The sequence below is a fragment of the Glossina fuscipes genome, unplaced genomic scaffold, assembly GCF_014805625.2.
Source record: "Glossina fuscipes isolate IAEA_lab_2018 unplaced genomic scaffold, Yale_Gfus_2 28, whole genome shotgun sequence".
NCBI lineage: Eukaryota > Metazoa > Arthropoda > Insecta > Diptera > Glossinidae > Glossina > Glossina fuscipes.
The window spans coordinates 11297140-11319252 of record NW_023998423.1 but is presented as its reverse complement, the minus strand read 5'-3'; the positions used below and the strand labels follow the sequence as shown (position 1 = coordinate 11319252).

Here is a 22113-nt window from a genome sequence, read left to right as displayed (position 1 = left end):
CCTAGCAGTTTTTAACTTTAGACTGGGTTTTTATTGACGCTCCCCTGTTTTCGCATATTGAATCCCACGAATCCACAAAAAATTAATGCTTCGCTTTATTTTTGAAAAACAAATGGTTTAGCAATATTATAAGCAAATGAATTTCTGATTCTTTTTCCTATTAATCGGTGGGCACGTGGTATAAGAGAAGGAGTTCTTACATAAACGCCGTTACCTTGAGGTGTCCATGCTTGAAATTTGCACTCCACATCTATCGGTATGCGTAAGCCAACCCATCCAGCGGTTGATAATGTTATATCTGAAGAACAAGTTAATTCTTTAAATTTTGGTTTTAGTATATAACCCTTCACCTTTAAGCATTGTTGAGACGGCTTCAAACCCGGCCACCTACTAAGCCTACTTGCATCACCGAAGGGTAATTGTAAAAGCGGCGTGTTTAAATATTTATTATAAAGTTCCTGGCCGTGCTGCGTTTCTCCTATGAGGATAGGTAGTTTTGAAGACGCGTACAAAAACACTTGCAACCATTCTAAATCTGCCGCATCGCTTCCTAAGAAATCCAATCGTGCTAAACCGCCCACAAACAAGCTCATACCTGGCTCCAAGCGAACACCGCGTGGCGTTATCATTCGTTTTGGTTGGATTTGGCTTAACTCTTCCGCTGTTAGAAGACTGGTAATTTGATCAGGATGCATTACGCCAGGAGTGTCGTAAAGCCACTTACTCGCTTTGTATATTTTGCTGCGCTCATCTAAAGTTGTGATTGGTCTTACACCAAGGCTCATTGAAAACGCATCATTAAATTCGTTAGAAAATTTGTGTTCAAAAGTGGATCCAACTTCTCCTTTAGGAGTTATATCAGTCAAAGTTACAGCTTTCTTCGATTTTCCTTTAAACAGTTTAGCTTCCTCCCCTTTAATAGAGCGCGCTGCTCGTAAACGTTGATATCTTTCATAAACTCTGATATCTGACGGTCGATATATAGGAAATTTCAACATTTGGAGTGTAGTGCCTGGCCAGGGACATGTGGTAGCTTTGGGAATTATGTCTGCATTTCCTGGACGACTGTAATCGGAATTGAGCAAGATATTAAAAAGAGAACTTTTCCCCACGTTTGTACAGCCCATTAAATAAACGTCCCCTTTGTAAGTCCAAATTTTTTGCAATTGTGTTATAAGTTCCTCAATACCATAACCCGTTTTCGCCGATATTAAACTAACGTGTTTTATATTTAGTTTGTCGAAACCGGCTTTAACCACTTCCTCCTTCAAGCATTCTTTAATGTGATCTAAATAACTATTACAGTCGCGTGGCAATAAATCAACTTTATTTCCTACAATGAAAACTGGCCGTTTATGACCCAACAAACGCTGCATACCAGGCCATATCGAACAAGGAAAGTCCAATAAATCTACTATTATGACAGCCAAAGCAAATTCATTTTCAATACGAGCTATTGTGTCCACGTAAAATTGTGGAGTGACTTCAACATCTAATGCTATGTTGTAGTATTTAAGGAAATGGCATCGCTGGCAAATAACTGATTTAAGCTGGGCTTCAGTTCGCCCTCCGAAAATCTCTAAGGGTAAAAAACCTTTACAAAAACATCTTTATTAATAAGTGGGCTTCTGCACGAAAAAAGGAAGATTTTAATGCTTACCTGGTTTAGTGTGTTGTTGACAGTGAAGAATAGCACCACAACCATTACAAGGTACATTTGAAGATGGCATAGTAATATCAGCTAGTCCCAGGTTATTATCTTGTTTGTCTGCTGAATCTTCTTGAGATCCTTGGTAAAATTCGTAATCATCCATCCAGTTTTTAGGTATAATGCTCGGCTGCCAGCCCTTTGCCATTTCCTTTATTTGATTATGGTACCGCTTAAGCTTGCCTTTGATTAAAAAGGACCTCTTTAGCGCATAGCTCATATGATCTGCTTGCTGTTCCAAATAAGAGCTGAACAAAACATGCTCGTAATCCTTATATCTTTCTTGCGTTTGTAGCCAATTTCTAGTTCGGAAACTAAGGGATTGATCTTCTTCTGCCTTTGCACATAATAAGCGTACAGGTTGTTTTAAATGCTTTTCAACTGATATTTTAATTAGTTTCAACTGAATTAATTTTTTTAATATCCACATTTCTAATTACTAAAGTTGATAAAACATCTGTTTTTCCTTTCACAGTGCTGCACATTTAGGTTAAGTGAAAAAAATTCTACCCTAATTAGAATACTTTTTATAGAAAAACTTGGCAACCAGGATTGTGAGAGAAACTGTTCATAAAGTTGGCGACTTTCATTTTGTTTTTCTCCTCCGAATCGTAAGAGCCGGAACCGAAACAATAGACGGAAGAATTTCCAAAAGAAAAATAGAATTTTGCTAATATTTCAATCAAAAAAAAAGTAAAAAGTTAAAAATATTAGCACGAAGTTGTTAACCATCAAAATAAAAACGTAACGCAAGTTTGTTAAATGAAAAATTTTGTCTGACACGAGAAAAGAAATTTCGAGTGAAAGAAAAAAGCAACAACAAAAAAGTAGACAACGGGCGAAAAAGTACAGTGAAATTTGTAAGAAGGAAAAAAGAAGGAGAAGAAATAGTGAGTGATAGTGCATTCGTCTGCAAAAACAAATTATCAAAAGTTGAGAATTCAAAGAAGAAAAAGGTAAGTTTAGAAGGGAACTTGGAATCTAAAAAAAAAATACCTACTCGAGGAAATATATATGCAACATATTCATGTGCATGAATATGTTAATTTACTCCAGCAACCAATTGCGAAAGAAATATAGCGTTGTTGCTGATGACGGCGATGTGTTTCTTATACCATTAACCTATTGTTGTTGTTTCTTAAGAGATTGACACTTAAGTGTATCTCATATACACGGTCTTGGTATGAAAGAGAGTAAAAGAGTTGTATTTTTCATGTGTGTATAATTTTTTTCCTTCCATCATGTAAAGCAATGAAGTGCGGATAATTACAAAATTTTTTATAGAAGCAACAAAGTAAAGTAAAATGAGAGTAGATGGGAAAGGTATATTTTTTTTTTAATGTTTTAAAAGGTAATATTGAGATGTATGAACTGCACTCTCAACTCCACTCTCAATAATATTGAGTCCAAGGCGACCTAAAAACAATTTCTACACTATTATAATAAAGGTGGTTTTTCTAGAAATGTAAGTTGAATGATTGGTTAACGTTTTCGTATGGTTAACGAAATGCCAAACAAAACGGAAAGTTAAAGTCAGCATGTTAATATGTATGTACGTATTTGTGTAGATCTACAAATAAAATTTCTTGCTTGCTAACAACCAAAAAGAAAATATGTCTGAATGCCAGTGTGTATTATTATTTTAAAGGATTTGTTTTTCTGTCTTTTAAATCCCACACGTATGTTCTTTATGTATGTGTATGTTTATATATCTCGCCATCAATATCTTTTAATGCGCCTTCATCTTTTTCTTTCTTTCCCCTGCATTTTCTTCTGATACATTTTCCGCATATATATGCATACATATATATATATATATATATATATATATTTTCTTACTTTGAAAACCCAACTTTCATTCTTTGTGCATTTTTTTTTATAATCTCCAATCTATTCTTTCTCGCTCCCTCGTTTCATAAATTCTCATCGCCGAATATCCGTAGAATTTGAAAATGTGTTTATTGAAAATTTTTTTTTATCTTACCTTTTCTTGCTGCTCTCCTTATCTTCTAAAAGTTTTAGGAGTGAGTGTATGCATTGACTATGCAATGTTATTATTGCCTCAATTTTGCAAAACCAACAAAAAAAAAAAGATACATAACATCAGAAAATAAAAGCTAGCACTTATTTTGTAAGCATAGTAAACTTTGTTGCGAAATAAAGTTTCAAATATATTTGATTGAATCCATGCGAAGCAATGGTCGCCAATCGGTGACTCCTGGACCCGAAGGAAATTTATACTTAGTTGAAAGAAAAGTTGGGATTTTACTTTTAAACTCTGCCAACACGAAACCTAAAGGTTAGTTGAAATTAGAAGGCTTAAGTAATGAATAATCTTACTCTAAATATTATGGCCAAATCAATTTGTTCGTATAATTTATATTCCAATCAATAGTATTAAGGAGGAAGAAAGCAAACAATGATTAAAAATCAAAAATTGTAGTAATGCAATTTAATTGCACTATAATAGCTAGTGCCTTTTCACCAATCTCTTACTTGGTTCGAGCCAGACTGGGTAACTATTTTTTCGAAAATTTTTATTTAAGTCTACAGTTTTAGTTGAAATATTCTAGCAAAACTGGTCATAAACTACTCCGTCACTACTCTTAATTAAGAAAACCCACGTTTTATGATCATCTCTTGTCGCACCCTTGGTAGTCCGTGAATTTACTATAGTTTCCACAATTTATTGATTGTTGAATTGCAAACGATTGACAATGACTGACGAGGCGAATCACTTTTTCGCTTTTGAAAATTGAAACAACTAAGACGTTTATAGTCAGCTGGGGCCGAATCTCGAAAACCCGTCAGCACATTTAATAGTTTTTAAGGTAAAAATGAATCTCGTGCCCTGCAATGCCTCCTCCACCATAACGTTTAGTTCCTTCGTGTTGAATTGTTTCTAATTAGAAGCAATGTATCGTCACGTGTAGAATGCATAGAATAATATTCAATATTGTCTTCTTTAGCTAATCGAAAAAATCAAAAATTTGATAATGAATAGCATCGTGAATAGCAGATTGGAGTTAGCCATAAAATAAATTTGAAATATATCAAAAAAACCAAATATTTTTAATTAAAGAACTAGAGGATAGGTTAAGTTTCACTGTAGATTTGACCTTTGATTCAGATGACCCAACGAGCCTGCGTGTTAGAAAAAAACTTATAGGGTTTTCTTTCAAATTTTTGAAGTCCCAGCCAGATTTTCACGTCAGTAATGTACAGCCATGCAGACACACAAACGAACAGAGACGGCAAGATCGTTCCAAAATTTTAGGTTAATCAATAATATATATACTATATGCGATCTCTAAAGGTTGTTTGCAAATGTGTACATTCATCCCCATCTTTTGGCGATGGGTAATTTCCATTCCTAGCTAGCGGTTAAAGCTTTCTTTTCGATTAAATTTCTATCCAAAAATTCGAAAGAATTTAATTCAATAGCAATATGCACACGGAGTTCGTTCTTAATGCCTTCACCGAATCCGTCGATATTTACGCACACATAAGAATTTATCGTGGAGTTGTGTTCTCGTTATGGATTTCAATTTCTTTTATTTTGCAATTTCCCATTTACGTATTTTCTTGCGCCCCCTAACACCGTGTTAGCCTTCTTTCTATTTTGAATATCATTAAAAGTGCCTGCGTTTGTTTACATATATATATATAGATATATATATATATATATGTTGTTTTTGTAACTCTTTCACTTGGTGGAGAATTGCCACACAAAAATGACAACATCCGCACACATGTATATAACGAATATGATTTACAAAACCAAAGGCGCAGTGATGCTACGGAGCCATACACATACTAACCTTAAAACTAACGAAACCGAACTATATATCTGTAGATGAACGCTTCTGTGCTTGATTTTTTGTTTTTTGAAAAACAATGCAACGGCGCACAAATTTAACTTCTTGATGCCGTCCTTATCAACCAGTATAATGAAAAACCACTAAAAGTGCACGCACACATTGACAGAAAAATCATATATACCCCAGCTTCTGTACTCTTAGACCATTTTCATGGATAATAGACGAAAAGATGGTAAATCCTAACATTGCGAATTTTGCATATAACCTGGCTAGAGGTAGAGCAAAAGAAGCACCAAGTGTAAGAGTAACTAAAAATCCCTTAACAAAGATATATATATATATATATATAGAGCCTAACATGAGACACGTTGTTTATTCGTGATAAATTAAAAACGCATAGTGCATGCCACTGGTGTAGTGGTGCATGGTCGAAGAGGTTAGAAATATCCATTTTTATGCCTTTCTCGCTTACGATGCAATGATTGTGTTTTTATAAGCACTAGAAGGGCAGGGCTGCCCTCCCAAGTTAGTTGGCTGTGCTCGGCTAGGTCTGGAGAAACATGGTATTAACACAGTGGTTTTCAATCTTTGGAAAAAGGGAATAGTGCCGCGAACTCTCCTCACCTATGATGAAGGCATCTGTTATTTAATAAAAGCTTGAATGCTAACTTTAGCGCCTGCTTAAGCAATGGAGCGAACCTTTGGAAGGAAACATCTCGCATAGTTTGTGCATCCTTGGAAAAAGAGAATAGTGCCGCAAAGTGACGAAAGCATCTTTTGTTTAATAAAAGTTTGAATACTAAAAATTTTAGCACCTGCTTAGGCAATAGACCAACTCTTTGGAAGGAAACATCTCCTATAGCTTGGAACACCTTTGGAAAAACAGAATAATGCCGCGAATTCTCTACACCTATGACGAAGACGCCTTTTATTTAGTAGAAGGTTTAATACCAAAAATTTCGTCGTCTGCTTTGCAAGGAAACATTTTTCATAGTTTGGGAACTCCTGGCTTAATACAAAGAAGAGTCCATATTGTTGTTAGGCAGCAGGCAATTTTCCGTTTTCTTTGCAGAAGAAAAATATTTTTGAAAAAAAAAAATAAATTTTTTTTTTGTATTGCTATTGCGTTCGTGCATTTGTTAGGTTCAACTTTTTTGTACATACCTTTAACTATTAATTATTGAAAGCGGAGCAGAAGAAGCTAAATGGAGAGCGAACATTCAATACGAAAATTAATGATGAAATAGGTGGAAAAGCGAGACGAATTGTGGGTATCAACCGAATTAAGCGAATATATGAAAATCGCAAATTACTCTTTCAACAGCGAGCGGGCTTATCAGTTGGCTATTCTGCTGGTTAAGTACTTTCAAGGACATATAGTTTCAAATCGATATAATTTGCCTGAGCATTTTGAGATTATTGTTCCTAAATATTTAATTACAATACAACAGTCAATAAGTTCGTACAATGGATCGTCACTATTGACGAATCCTAATGATTTTCAGATATAGCTAATCTTGTTTGCTGTTCTGACTTGAAAACAAATGAAGATAACTAGATAGCTTGCGAATTTTGCAATGATCATGAGTGCATAAATTGACAAACGAAAAAAGTATAAGAAAGTTATATATATATCATATATCATATATATGTGACCGATGCTTTTATACCCATTAACGTTTTCGTAAAAAAAGCCTAAAGAATCGAAAAAAAATTTTTCTTCGCTTTTTTTTAATAAAATCGAAAATTCATATCGTGAGTGTCTATTGTGTTGTTTCTGAGTCACAAATTTTTTTTGACCGGTCGGCCTCATCTCTTACAAATTCGTTTTTGCGAAAGTGATATTATTTACCAGAGACACTACAGTCATGGTCAGAAAAACAAACGGACCGGCAAAAAGGTTTAGATGCATTTCAAATTTAACACTGAATATATATATATAAATATATATATATATATACTTTATAAAGCTTTCGTAGGTTGGGTTGGGCCCTTAAGGAGGTTTTTTGATAAAACAGATCAAATCTTGATATACAATAATATCGGGTAGCCATGGCCGATTTTTTCAATTTTATGGCAACAAATTTTTATCGGACGGTTTCTCAGCTTGCATGATACTGCAGACATGTCCTTCGACAGATTTGACTCACTTCCAATACCAATCTCCAAGAACTTTAAATGTTAAAGCTTATAACTTATTTGTTGCGCCCCCCAGGAGAATGCACAGACGGACACGATTCAGAATTTAATGCTGATCAAAATTATATATATTTTATGAGCCCGCTCTGAAGCTTCCTTTTGGTTTTGGAGTGGCTGCAAACGTTTTGACAAAATGAATATACCTCTTATCCGAACAGCATTTTTTCTCTTTAATATTTAAGCAACATATGAGTACACTATCGATGTTTGGATAGTATGCTCAGTTTGTCCTTTCCTCTTGATTAATTTTTAAAAAAACAGCTTTATGAACCCCATAAAGACTCTTGTTCCACTACACACAATGGAGATGTTTTTCAAATTGAAGCTTAACTACGTAGATGAAAGCTTTGATGTTTGATTTTTTGTTTTTCCTTTCAATACATATTACCTTTAAACTATGATTTGCAAAGGTAGGCTCAATAGAGATGAAGAAAGGTGCGCAAAAAGAATTGAATGCTGTCGGGGTGATACTATCTCCCCATTTTATGTATACGCCGTAAATACATTAGATAGATTTATTTTTACGCATAATAGCAATGTTGCTAATATAACGAACGCGTATAACATATAATAGCAATATTGCTAATTATACATTTGCAACACCCATTAACACACCCGGGCAACAAAGCAACTTCACGAAGATTCAATTTGTTTGCTTGAAAATTCGAAATGTGAAATATTCAGAAAACAATGTACGCCTTAAACGGATTCTCTAACACATCGAGCTTGCCCGGTGTACAATACGCAATTAAAACAAGTACGAACATTACGAGTCGGGTAAGGTCGACCATTATATATATCCTACACCACATTGTGTAACACAATTCTTATTTTTGTATAAAATTACTATTATGGGTCAATTTTCATCATTACATAAAATTTCTACTCTACAAGGGTTCAATTAGGATTGGGTCCAAAATGTAGGCGGAGATGGTACATTCAATTTTTCTATGTTAATTTACTCACATGGAACAAATCTCATTATGAAAGATTGAAAGTTATATATGTTTGTCGTATGAATTTAAAGTTTGGTTACATGAGAGGAGGTTCAAAAAGTTACTCCAGCCGATCCAAAGTTTTCACAACAATTTATAATTTCGAAACACTAATACTTAGCCACTTTTTTTTTTTTTTTGGTATGTTGAACAGATATGGACTAAGCCAATAGATTTGTGGCTTATATGTCCACTTAGCTACTTAAGTAAGAATATTATAGTCGGACGAAGCCGACCTTTAAATGCTCTACACCACACAGTCTAACACCGTTCTCATGTTTGTACGCAATTACTGTTAGGGATCAATTTTTATTATCACATTTTAAAACTTGGACTTTTCTGTCTTACAAAAGATCAATTTTCGTTGGAGTTCTTATTAGGGTAAACTCAAAAGAATAGACCCAGGTGGTCCAAATTTGGTACCGTTAATTTTTTTATGTTCAATTACTGTTATGATACGAATTTCATCATGAAGACACCGGACGGCCAGACAGACAGAGATCAATTCAGATTATTATTCTGAATCGAATCGATATAGTAAAAGGTGAGTGTATCTTAAGCTCTTCGGTGTGTTATACACAGCCGCACTAACTGTACCACAAATGGTCTGCGGGCTTCAATTATGTTAAGCTTCTTCTATTTTAAGTTTACCGTCTCCATATTGCCAACAATAGGCCGCAAAGGGCAGTTTGTTAAATTAGCTCAAAATCTTACACTATATGAATAAATATATATTAGGAGATTTCTGATTCGAGTTTGTCAACTCTGGCCTTCCACATGGATGACACAAAGGCACATCTGATTTTAATATTTGGCTGCCATAAGGGATAAGAAATTTGACTGTGTGATTCCAATTTAAGGAACGCGTACTCAGTTCCGATAGATATCTTTTACGGCTTCTGAGTTCACATTGCTCTGAAAGAGAAGAATGAGTCGTAACCTTGACACACACGCCCCCTGTTGACGACTATTTTTACGTAACTTTCCGTGGTCCGAGGCGTGTCAAAAATTTGAAAAAACACGACGAGAGCTTTCTCTCATGCTGTCTTTGTTTTGCATTTCTTCTCTTCCTTTGTTTTCAATAATTTTTACTTTAGCTATTTTTTTCATTCCTAATTGGTGTGTGTAAGCGTTTTCGTGACTGCGAATTACACTATGAAAAAAAAAAAAAACTTTTGTATGTTTAACATTTAATGTGCAGAAATTGCCTTGAAAAGTGAAAGGTGTAGTATTGTTGTTGTAGACTTAGTTACTTAGCTTTTTTTTTTCATCAGTTTCTTTTCTTCTTCTTTGTTGTTTTTTCTTTTTTTTTTTTGCCTTTGCTCTTTTGATATTATAAGATAGTTTAAACTACTTTTTAACCCGATGGTAATTTTCTCACTAAAAATTTCATTCATCGAATGTGTTCCGATATCATTAGAAATATATATGTATATATATACATATATATTCTTGTAGAATATTCGATTTCGTTGAACAATCTGAGGAAAATTGAGAAATATTATCTCTGTTTTACAAAACAATACTGTCCGATCATAATGATGATGATGGTGATGATGATGATGGTGATGATGATAATGGTGATGATGATAATGATGATATATTCTGACTTTTAATATTATAATAAACATTTTCTAATAATTTCATATTTTTAAAAGTCATACTACGTAAACGACTAAAGTCTAGAGATCGTTCGATTAACATCACAACTGACAATGCTTGTCAATATGAACTACATAAATGGATGGAAATTAATAAGCACTTTAAGGCTAAATAATTTTTAGACTACATATTGTGTTATATGTCCAGTTAATCTCTTATTAATTATTGTACCACCCTAATGAATCGGTAAATACAATAATTCATGATTGCATGAATATTTTGTGGAACCTTTTGTTGCTTTTGTTTATCTGATTTCATATTTGTCGTCAACATAAGAGAGAGACATTTGGCATTTTACACCAGTCAGCGATATTAGAAATGATACAAACAAAGCTTATCAATTTATATTTATGATTTAAGGAAAAAGTACGATTTGTCTATGACGTCAGGAAAGAAGATCATATATACACCCAACTCTTTTCTTGCGCGCATTTTTTTTACTCGTTTTTAAAACAACGCGAACAAACACGAAATTTTTATTCTAGCGCGGAAAAAAAATTTTTTTTTTTTTATTTCTAAATCCAATGACCTTGCAGAAACTATGCGACAATGCCGTGATCTGAAGTCGGGCAATTTATGCCCAGATGGTATTAACAAACATTATGACAAAAAAAAGGCCAACAGGCCATTAATAATGAACAACATTCTTCACCTGAATCAAGCTTGACAGTTGTTTGTGACATGCCTACTTATAATAGTATTTTTGGTCCAATCCGTAACGAACGCGCATGGCTGTCACCAAAGAGCGATGAATTGTTGCAAAATTGATTTTTATTCCTAATTTTAATTTTTTTATGTTGAATACTGCAAAATCAGTCCACAAGTCCAAGTGTTTTGGTTTTATAAATATGTAATATGGATTTCAATATTACTTTTTTTGCACGGTTGTTTTTTTCATCTTACACGATTTTTTTGTACATTTTTCTAATCAGTGCTTCTGGCGCGTAAAAAAATAGTTAAGTGCACTTATATGCGCCTTGAGTAAGTTAAATTTTCAATATTCAGAGAACAGCCAAGTAATGAAATCTGTAAGCACTTGTTACAGTTGTTGTAAACACCAGGGAAGAATGAGGAGAGATATATAATATTTTCTTTTTTTTTTGTCAGAAAATTGAAAGTAACAAGAACGAAATTTCAGAGAACCCATGATATGCAAACGTTCTCAACTAACACCGTATTTTAAGCCGATTTAAGCATGTCCGTATGTCCTTATGTGTGATATCTGTATTAATCATTCGAATATCGGATTCAAATTTGTCAAAAATATTGGAAGCATTTGCAAGCAATTTGGTGTTGAAAGTGGATTAAGCCGCATGTAAGACTTATCTCTACAGTGCAATGTGTGTGCTGAGAACAGCTTTAGAAAGCGAGAACAAATACATATTTTTTTGCTTGTTACGCATGATACTGCGGTAAAAATTTCACAGACGATTCTTCCTAACTGCATAAAAGTGGAAAAACTCGGCCATGTTCGTACAATATTATAGAGTATCGAAAGCTCATTCGTTTGCAAAAAGTTTGTAATCCCTAGAAAGAAACGCCAGGGACGGACCTTATAAACTATTATTTTATTACTGATCAGAATCGGAGTGTGGATGGATCTAAGCCTGCGTGTCTGTTTGTTTATTTGCTTATCGCAAAAATAAACACATCGGCTTTTAAACTTGGCTAAATTATTGAAAGTTGGTTGTGGGAAAGGTCCATTAGTCATAACTTTTTTTCCGTTGTATCCTATAAACATTGAAAAGAAAATCGTCAACGCCCACCAAAGATTGTAGAGGGCACGAAAAATTCAGTTACAGCCAGATATAAAGTTTTTACTACCATATTTAAGAGAAGTTCATTGATCGGAGGAAGAAAGGAAAGCCCGAAATTTGTGATTAGCTATTAAAATAGGGAATATTTTAAATAGCCACAGCTGCTAAATGTAAAATGTAAAAATAATAAATAAATATTCAACAACTTCTAAGTCATACGGTATAGTTATATTTAAAAATTAGTCCGATCGCTGGAGTTGGTAAATAAATAGAAATTAATAAGAGACTTAGCGGGCATTAGCGATACAACAAACGCAGACAACAATACTTTCTCTTGTTAAAACGTTTCGAATTTGTATCAATTTTCGTACTCCGCAGAGATAGTTATAAAAAGCGCTCCAGTATCAATTTTCTTACGAAATACGATCGTCGTTAAGTAATACATAGCGTAAACAAAACAAGTTCGAAAGTTATATTCGACTATAACCGAATATTTTATACCTACCATCACATCTTTTTTAAGCAAAAGTTTTTTACAGATACATTAGAATCGTCCCTATATTTTTATGTGCCACGCCGCTTGTGATAAGTTCGCCTATACAGAACGACTTCACATAGACATCGCTACTTAAATCACTTTCCAAGTTGATCTAAGCTTTGCTGTCCGTTTGTCTGCCTTAATCTCTTCCGGTCAACCTACAGTTCGCTATTTTAAGATATTTTGAGGAAATTTCGTACACCAATGTGTTTTGACCCAAGAACGAACGCCGGTTTGGAGCGGAGAACTTTTTTGACTTTTTTTCTTTTACAAAGTCCTACATTATTAACTAAAGTGGTGTAGGGATGATGGACCATATCCCGCCGTAGTTATTATTTATGAATGTTGGGAAAAAAAAACTCAATTTTTTGGCTTTTGAAGGTAGAGCAGTTTTAAATATCAACCAGCGTTGCAAGACATTCTAGTGTTTCTGCTAACTTTGGAGCTGATAGCTTTATTTTTGCAGTTAGAAATGGGTTCGATGAGAGGGCATGCGTAAATCGATTCAATCGATTAATCCTGATCGAGTATATATATACCTTAGGATGACTCCGAAACTTTGTTCTCTGAATGTTGCAAATATTTTGGTAGCATGAATATACGTGTCTTGGTTTGATGATGGATATAAAAATCCTATATGACTTGTGTGACATCTCGATGATGTTGCTCGAAATGCGTCTATAGCACGAGTTTTTATATGCCGGTCTTACATTTATGTTCAAAATATCGTGACCTTTCTGGGTATATTTCGGAAAAATCGTTCAAGCGTTGTAATAAAATAAAAAATGAATGAATATCCTCTGGCTCTTCTGGGAACAAGACAAAGAAAATACTTGAAACCGTTGAAGGATTAAAGTTAGAGTTCAAGTGTCGTTAAAAAAATACATTTTTTTTCGAGACTTATACCAAGAGAGCTATTTTTTTTTTTTAAAGTCGTGTTTGTTGTTATTTCTTTTTCCTGCTTTTTACTAGAAGTCGCTAAGGGAGTTATACAATTAATAAAACGAACAAGAACGCAGTTCAGCGTATGTGTAGTTTTCATTTCTCTATAGCAAAGTCATGCAAGTGTCAGTCGTTGTTCATTCTATATATATTGCCACTCGTGCATATTATCGATTATCTAATGGTGCAACATGATCACATCTTATGAGTTATTCTACGAATTTAAAACGTATTTAAATAATCAATCTTCTTTCCAAAGCGTTTCTTAGTTGAGTCACATTGACAATTGCCCGTTCGATTCCATTATTTACTTTAGTCCAAATTGCTTACATTTACAAATATCTGGCAAACCAGTTTCGGTGCGGTGTTGGCTTAAGAAATTGCTTAAAAACAAAGGCACAATTTCTATGCGTTGTTGCTTTTTAGTCACTTGCTTGATACACTTCCCTTCATGCCACAAGGAAACTATAGAAAATTTCATGTTCCAGATAACAGTCAAAAAATTACTCCTTTATATTTACAGTTAATGAATAAAATATATCAGGTTTAGATGTTGCTCATCTGTATCTAGTATTATTATTATTATTATTATTATTATTATTAATTTCGCCAGAGAAATAAAATTTAAGACTAAACTCTTAAAAGCACTAGCATCTAAAGTCTATCGGCTTTTGTTAAAAACTCTACCGCACTTGAGATTCGAACCCACGATCATTGACTTGCTAGTCAAAATACCTCGCCTTCGGCTACTCAGGCGGATGTGTGTCTAGTAGTAGTTATTATCGTTTCGATCTAATTAAAAGGGCTTTAAGCCGTACTAAATAGGAACCATTCGAGAGACTTATTTTTATACGCTCTACTTGAAAGGAGAGGAGAATTGTAATGCTATCCTTTCTGTAACACATATTAGTGGATGGGGGGACCATAGTGAAAACAACAAAATAATGCAAATGTATACAAACCTTACTATGGATTACTTTACCCTGATCATTAGCTGCAGTGAGTACTCCATGCGCAAAGATATAATAGCGCTATGCTACAGCCCATCACCTCTCTATCATTTTTTTAATCATCGCCGTGTTACTCAGCTAGACCTTTGAGTGAAAAGTCATACCGATATGCAAATGGATAACTATGGCTGCCCATTAAAATCGTTTAACAAATGCATTATATGTATTTAAACAAAATCGATGACTTCGACTTTTTTGGAACATGTGCAATTATAAACCAAAATTATACCAATTTATAAACGAGAATCGATTCAAAGCTAAAGATTTTTTTTTTTTTTTATATATTTATCCTGATTAAAATGAAAACTTTTTTCTTTTAATTTTTTCAGCAACAACAACAGCAGCTATTTCCCACAATACTTGTCGTTCCTTTTTAGAGAGAAGCAATTGAACAAACAATCGTTGACGGATCAGGGAGGAAAAGCACTGAGTGTTAACCAAAGTAAAGCCAAAGATTACTAAAATAACCTACTGTTTGTTTGCTTTCAAAAAAAAAAAAAAAACCAGGACAACCACTTGTTTGAAACCCACCAACGTAAGTTTTTGTCTGTCTTGGATCATACGGTGCGCAAAGGATCCATTAACAACTAAAGTGAATTATAAACACTGCTGAAAAATACCAACATAGCGTGGTCTAACAGCTTTGCTTGATATCTCAGCGTTCAATACATTTGAAAGCGAGGAAAGAATTCTATAGAGGCATTTCGGCGGCTATCACTTGCAGACGCGCTTTAACATTTTTGTTTATATTAACGAACATCGTAACCGGATCAATAAAACGGCCTTTTAATGATGTCGTCCGACCAACAGTTCTTTTTAAAATGGAACGATTTCCAGACAAATATGGTTACGTCATTTCGACATCTAAGGGATGAAAAAAGTTTCACAGATGTATGTAAAACAATGCAAAAGAAACTTATAATCATGTCTTTAAATGTTATCTTTTTCTTCCTTTATCCAATGGCTTTTAGGTAACTTTGGCCTGTGAAGGACAAACATGCAAAGCACACAAAATGGTACTATCTGCTTGTAGTCCGTACTTCAAAGCACTACTTGAGGTATAGTTGAAAAATGAGAATTGAAATTGAATTTTTTAATATCCCTATTCCTAGCTGGTTACTTTTCTTGAAAGAAGACGAAAGTTAAGGAAAAACAAATAGTCGGGCTAAGCCGGTCGTTGAACAGCCTACACCATTGGTTTGTTTTCGTAATAAAAAGCAACCACCAAAAATTGTATTAGGTGTTTGCTAAAATTTTGATCACTTTGCGGACCCGCGTGCCAGCCAAGCCATGCTGCACCGATCTGAACTAATGGTAATCAAGGGGCGCCATGTCTGATGAGTACGCTGAGTGTGGCAGAACTTCCCTTTCAAGCTGCAACAGTGTATCCTTGGACAACTCTTGCAACAAGTGGCTACAAAATGGTATTACCATAAGCCTCCAAAAGCGTGTAACGGGCTTCGGTAGTAGATTTCTTCAAATAAATACCAAATATAATGAATTTGAAAAGTATGGAGACGAAGAGTATGAAGCGCTTCATGATTAACGACAGCATACGCTGAATAAATCAATAATGTTAACTGGGAAACTATTATTTTATATAGAAGAAGGTCAAAATTATTGAACTCAACCATTATGTAGACTGATATTTCCCATTTCTTATCATTTTTACCTGTACATATCGCTGATCAAAATTTTTGCAAGCATCTAATACATTGGACCGAAAATGTTAGCTGGAGTAGATTAAATTTGACAAAGTAAATTTCTTCCCCAAAGGTTATTATTCGCCACCTGTTTTCGCCGCAAAATATTTGCTACGATATCAAGGTTTACCTTCTATAAGAACACTCGAAAAATAGGCAGTCATGAGACGTACGGATAGGCTTAAATCTTTCTAAATTGCTTGGTATGCTGAAAATGCCTCTAAATTACTCGGTACAACAAGAATGTGGGATTATCTTTAGTATTTCAAGGTGTCACACGTATCTGTGCCTTGTATCGCGAGTAGTGTAGGAAAATTAGAAACTTTACGATGATTTAATCGATAAAAGAAGAAGGAAAAATTATTAATTTTCCTTCTATTCGCACCAGACGCACGGACTGATTTAATGTAATTATTTTAAATTTAACTTACGAAAATAAAAAGATATCTATTAGATTTTACGTGTTTTTACACGCGTATTTAGCAGGCTGTGATAAACCAACCATTCTTTGTAATTAATACTGTATATATATGCCATAGGGTACTTCTATTGTTCATAAGCATTTGATAAATTTTGTATATTTTCTACACGATGGTTATAAAGATTTATTATATTGGATTTTAACTTTTTTTTTTTTTTTTTTTTTAACGTCTCTTTTAGGAAAATCCTTCTAAACATCCGATCATTATACTCAAAGATGTGTCCTATATACATTTGCAAGCAATCCTGGAGTTTATGTATGCCGGCGAAGTGAACGTATCGCAAGAACAATTGCCTGCTTTCCTTAAAACAGCGGATCGTCTCAAAGTGAAAGGTCTTGCAGAAACACCCAGTTCTATAAAGCGAGAAGGTTGATACTATTAAATCATTCTCAATTGTCGTATACAAAAAAAAAAAAATAAATAAAAAAAAATTATAATAATAATAATAAAAAAAAAAAAAAACAAAAAACAAAAAAATCCATCACCATTAACGTCATAATCGTCATCTAAGCTGATTTAACAATAATAAAAACAAAATTAAACATCCCGCAAAAAAGCTCCATAATTATACATAATTTGTGCATAAACATTTTACGCGCTAATAAAAAAAAAAAAAAAAAACACTCGCAATTAAACCAGAGATTTTTAAGAGAAAAACTCTATATCCATTAAAAATTAAAACATGTAACTGTTCTTCTATTCTTTTACTTTTCACTTTCCCTTTGGCTAGAGATATGACAACAATAGCAACAAATAATTACGCAATTTCAAAGAAACTTCATAAGAAATTTATTAGAAAATAGTAAAACTGTTGTACATACGAGAATACATTTACGAGACAAGAAAAAAAAAAACAGAAACCAATAATGAAATATTATTGAAGAGAAACGAAAGGAGCTCTGAAAATCTATCCCGAAAAACCGAAAACGTAAACAATAATAAAAACAACAAAAAAAAGAACAAAACTCTGATATGCAGTTATTTGTGATTAGCTCTCCGGTAACAGCAGCCATAACAAATCTCATAATACACATCAATAACAAACCAATAGCACCTTAACCAAGGAATGTTTTAATTTCTCATTGCTTTACACTGAGTAGTAGAGAGAGAGAGATACTATTTTTTATAATTGTTTTATCAACTTTCATTTTAAATGCAATTTTCTTCTTCTTCTTCTTTTCCGCATATTCAATATAAATACACATATACTAATGCATTCTAACATTTTAACTGCAATTGAGTTGACTTAGTTTTACATGCATTGCATCATTCTGTTATTTATAATTAGAATAAAGGATAATATTCTATAAATCGTTCCCATAGAATTTAATATTATGAAATGAACAGACGACAAATATCATAAATACTACATGCACACACACACACACACATTTTATGAGCTCTTATTAATTACTGACAGAACTATAAACTAATTGTATTTAATTTTATTTCTCTTTCTTTGTCCATTGATTTTTTCACTTTTTAACGTTTTATTATTATTATTATTATTATGTTTCTTTTTTTCTTTCCACAAACAATTCACAACTGAAAATGGATAACATACTTGAATATTATCTTATAATTATATTATTAATAAATAAATGAAAGCATATAATTCTTAATTTTAATTATATATATACATACATATAAACAGAAAATTTAAAAAATTATATATGTGAACATAAATAAAAATTCTTAGTTTTAAAAGATGAATATAAAGCAAAAATAAAAAACAAATGAGAAATAAACTAGAAATTATTTGAACAATCTGCCGATTTATACAACTTTCACTACTTTATTAAATATAAAGAAAGTATTATTTCAATACAAATGGTTTTTGAGCGGTTGCTTCAGAATGTTATCACACTATTGATCCTTATATATCGACAAAGATGTCAAGCAATTTGTTAATATTGCTTTTAATGTATTTTCGAAGCCCGAAAGCAAGTTAGGCTAACTGTATATATGTAGAAAGGGCTGAGGGGACATGAAAAAGTACTTTCATATGCTTTGAAAGTCTTTAATGTGGTTGTATGTAAATTCACTCCGTAGTATGCGCTTGTGCACAAGAAATCAAAGAGTCAAGTTTAAAAAGGAATATAACGAGGGCATAGACCGGAGGGAGCTTTAGCGTATATTGCAATCAAACATTTATCTTTTCACATTTCTACATAATTTTATTATAATATATGGCAATGTCTTCATAGATGCCATAAGGTATTAATACAAATGTTCTTAAATGGCCTAAAGGAAAAGGACATTAAATTGAAGGTAAAGAGAGTAAAAAAGGAACAAGAAGATAACTAAGTTAGTAGGAAACGAAATAACACGTACCACATACCCACACTTTTGTCCCAATATTAAGTAACTAATTAATCTCATTATAACCGGCAAAAAGCCTTACGTTTGTAAGCGAGATAACAGCATCCAAACTTTTGTAATTTCCTAGGCAAGGAAGTACAAGCTCTTCTAACTCTTACTTCAAAGGATTTCGCCAAGCAGCATTCGAGAAATGAGCAATTGGTTGCTGCAGACTGACTTACTAAAAGAAAAGAGATTGAAAAGCTCCTTCGGCCCTTGCTGTGGGATAGTGCGAAAGTACACAGTCGTTTATCTTTAATAAAAGTAACGAGGGAACAACTTAGAAAACGTAGAACGTAGTCTCATCTATGGCTTTTCAAAGCCAGCTGCTGCTTCGATAAAGTCCTACCTCTCGGATCGTTTGTAATTTTTATCTGTGGATGATATCAAGTCTGAGCCATTAAAGATACGCAGTGGTTTGCCTCGGGGCTTGATCGTTGCCCTTTGCTCTTCACCGTGTATGGGAACGATTAATTTAATATGTTCAGTTTAGCTTCTTGTAAGGCAAATAATTTGCAGATTTTATTTGCGGGGAGTGCTGATAATTTGGAATTAAATAGCTTGAGATAGCTTGCAAGCGATTGTCGGTAATAATTTTTATTTGAGTGCACGCATAAAATTATCTGTGCTCTCGGGTCAATTTCCCACCCATTCCTTGAATGTGTATATGCCAATTCAAATCAAAATTAAAGTCCTAGATATATATATATAGTCCTAGAAGTCTATAATTTCACGAATACTTCAAACCTGAGAAAACTGAGATTATTATGTAATCATATAATTAGAAATATATTCCCTTCGAAGCGGTATGTTCATAGTTTTATACAATTTTTATAGGCGTGCCATTCGATTTTCCCCTATTTTGAAAAATTTAATGATAATTCTTTCCATATATTCATACAAGTGCTTGAAATATAGTATATAATCTTGTTTGCCCCGAGGCAAACCACTGCGTATCTTTAATGGCTCAGACTTGATATCATCCACAGATAAAAATTAAAAACGATCCGAGAGGTAGGACTTTATCAGAGCAGCAGCTGGCTTTGAAAAGCCAAAGTCCCGCACGAGCTAATGAATCAAAGTACATGCGACACTCCACATCCAGTAAAATCCAGCGACAATAACATCGAAATGTGCTTATCACTCACCAGTCCATAAAAATCAGTAAAAAGATGTAGTGGTGCAACCACTTCTAAAATCACGCTGCGAGTAGGAGAGTAGGGATTTATTGTCGACATGGGTCATAACTTGCTCCTTAATTATATGTTCAAAGATCTTCGAGAGAACAAGCAATTGGAATAATACTTAGACTTATTAATAATGCGGTCAATAGCAACAATGTGTGAGCATCAATCCAGAGTCAAATTAATTTCACGAACCTAAAAGAGAAGCCATCCACTCCTTGCATATTAGATAAGATTTTATCAAACGCCGGTGGGAATTCAATCCGGTTTATTCTACGAAAGGAGAACAGCATGTAACAGTTATTTAAATTTGAACGATTTTTAGCAGTGTTCAATAGATTGATGAGAAAGTGCACTTAAATCTCCAGCATCCTTCAACTCAAATTGAAGTAATGTAAGTCGCAGCTGCTTGCAAGTTACCAAGTGCGTATTTCTTTTGTATTTTCTAATATCATTTTTGGCTTTATTAGTTTGGCACACAATAGGTCCTCCATTATAATCATTCTTGTCACGTAAACGCACCTTGTCAGCTAGATAACGCCGAGGAAGATTCATTACAATTAAACCAAAACTCACAGATGACAGCAGCTCCGAACCTAAATTGGGTAGAATTTTTATTATTATATTTTATTTAACAAAACAACACTTTATCACTACTTATGCAACGCAAAAACTTCTTCTTACTGGTGCATACTGATTCTTCTACGATTTTGTAGGAACTATCAGCGCGATTTCGAACAAATTCTTAAAAATATATTTTTTTTAAGATTTTGTTGTACGATTCTTATAAATACTTTTATATATAATCCTTTCTAATCCTTCCTAAGGCTTCCCTTGCATGCAAATATTTTACTTTCTTTCCCTTGTTTTCAAGTTCGTTCGTTTTTCTAGAATAATTTTTAAAAGTCATAATGAAATAGACCGCAAGACCTAACATCTATTTTAAACTAGCAGGTGCGGTGAACTATACTATACATATATAACAAACATAGTTTATTACGCTGGGATATTGAGAACTGCAAAGTTTGTCTTCCATTTGGAATCGACATTCGAAAAACTCCGTCGCACTCTTAACGAAGAGAGTAACGACTTAATACGACTTAACGTTGGCGCACTATTAGTCTACCTCCTCTACCATATTTCAGTTTCTTGTATCTATTTTTACGACCATAAGCCAAAGGGGGACTAAACGCGGGCAGTGGTAAGTACTAAAATAGACAATAGTCAGGAATATTGTATGTTAGTTGAAAGAATAAAACTCATATAATTAAAATATTATGATTATAAAAACGAAATTTATATTACTTTATAGCATCTTACTCATTGTGTATCCTATCTCTACATGATATTTAAGTAAATTAAATTAGATTTTGTGTACAGTGTAGTTACGGATTCTTATTCTTTTACTGATACAACGAATAAACTCCAATTGTCCAAGCATCGCAGGAAACGTTTTAGATTTATTTATCGAATACTCAAAGTGCACATTAAAACGTAGCACCTGATTAAATAGATTCGATAAGTCCTTAAGCAAATTTACATTTTCCAATTTACATTAATCGATGAAATATTCAGTAGCGATTAAATTCCTCCTTGAAAATGAAACCATCTTGTACTTTTTTTACATTTAATTTCATCAAACTTAATGAGCAACATGTAACCAAATTATCTAATAAGATTGAATGAGGTACGAGTGCGATTCCAAGGAAAAAGAGAGTTTAACGCCGTCTACGTACATTAAGATATGGCTG

The 22113-nt window shown here is 33.5% G+C and overlaps 2 protein-coding genes across 4 annotated transcripts; one reads left to right on the top strand and one right to left on the bottom strand.

Annotated features, from left to right (window-relative positions):
• Positions 1 to 20: 20 nt before the first annotated feature.
• On the bottom strand, positions 21 to 2222 carry LOC119636462 (nitric oxide-associated protein 1). 3 transcript variants are annotated; one of them, XM_038031807.1, is made up of 3 exons: positions 1661 to 2222; positions 725 to 1594; positions 21 to 661 (listed from the first exon to the last, which is right to left on the bottom strand). In XM_038031807.1, exons 1-3 carry the CDS (start codon positions 2136 to 2138, stop codon positions 96 to 98), a joined length of 1914 nt encoding a protein of 637 aa, XP_037887735.1. In that variant the 5' UTR covers positions 2139 to 2222; the 3' UTR covers positions 21 to 95. The 3 variants fall into 3 exon arrangements, with proteins under 3 accessions (XP_037887735.1, XP_037887734.1, XP_037887736.1); XM_038031808.1 differs by having other exon boundaries at positions 210 to 298; positions 351 to 1594; XM_038031806.1 differs by having other exon boundaries at positions 23 to 1594.
• A 141-nt stretch (positions 2223 to 2363) lies between these two features.
• Positions 2364 to 17234, top strand: LOC119636463 (longitudinals lacking protein-like). The gene is made up of 4 exons (XM_038031809.1): positions 2364 to 2664; positions 14962 to 15523; positions 15604 to 15690; positions 16996 to 17234. The coding sequence occupies exons 2-4, from the start codon at positions 15422 to 15424 to the stop codon at positions 17188 to 17190; spliced, it is 384 nt and encodes a 127-aa protein (XP_037887737.1). The 5' UTR covers positions 2364 to 2664; positions 14962 to 15421; the 3' UTR covers positions 17191 to 17234.
• Positions 17235 to 22113: the final 4879 nt, after the last annotated feature.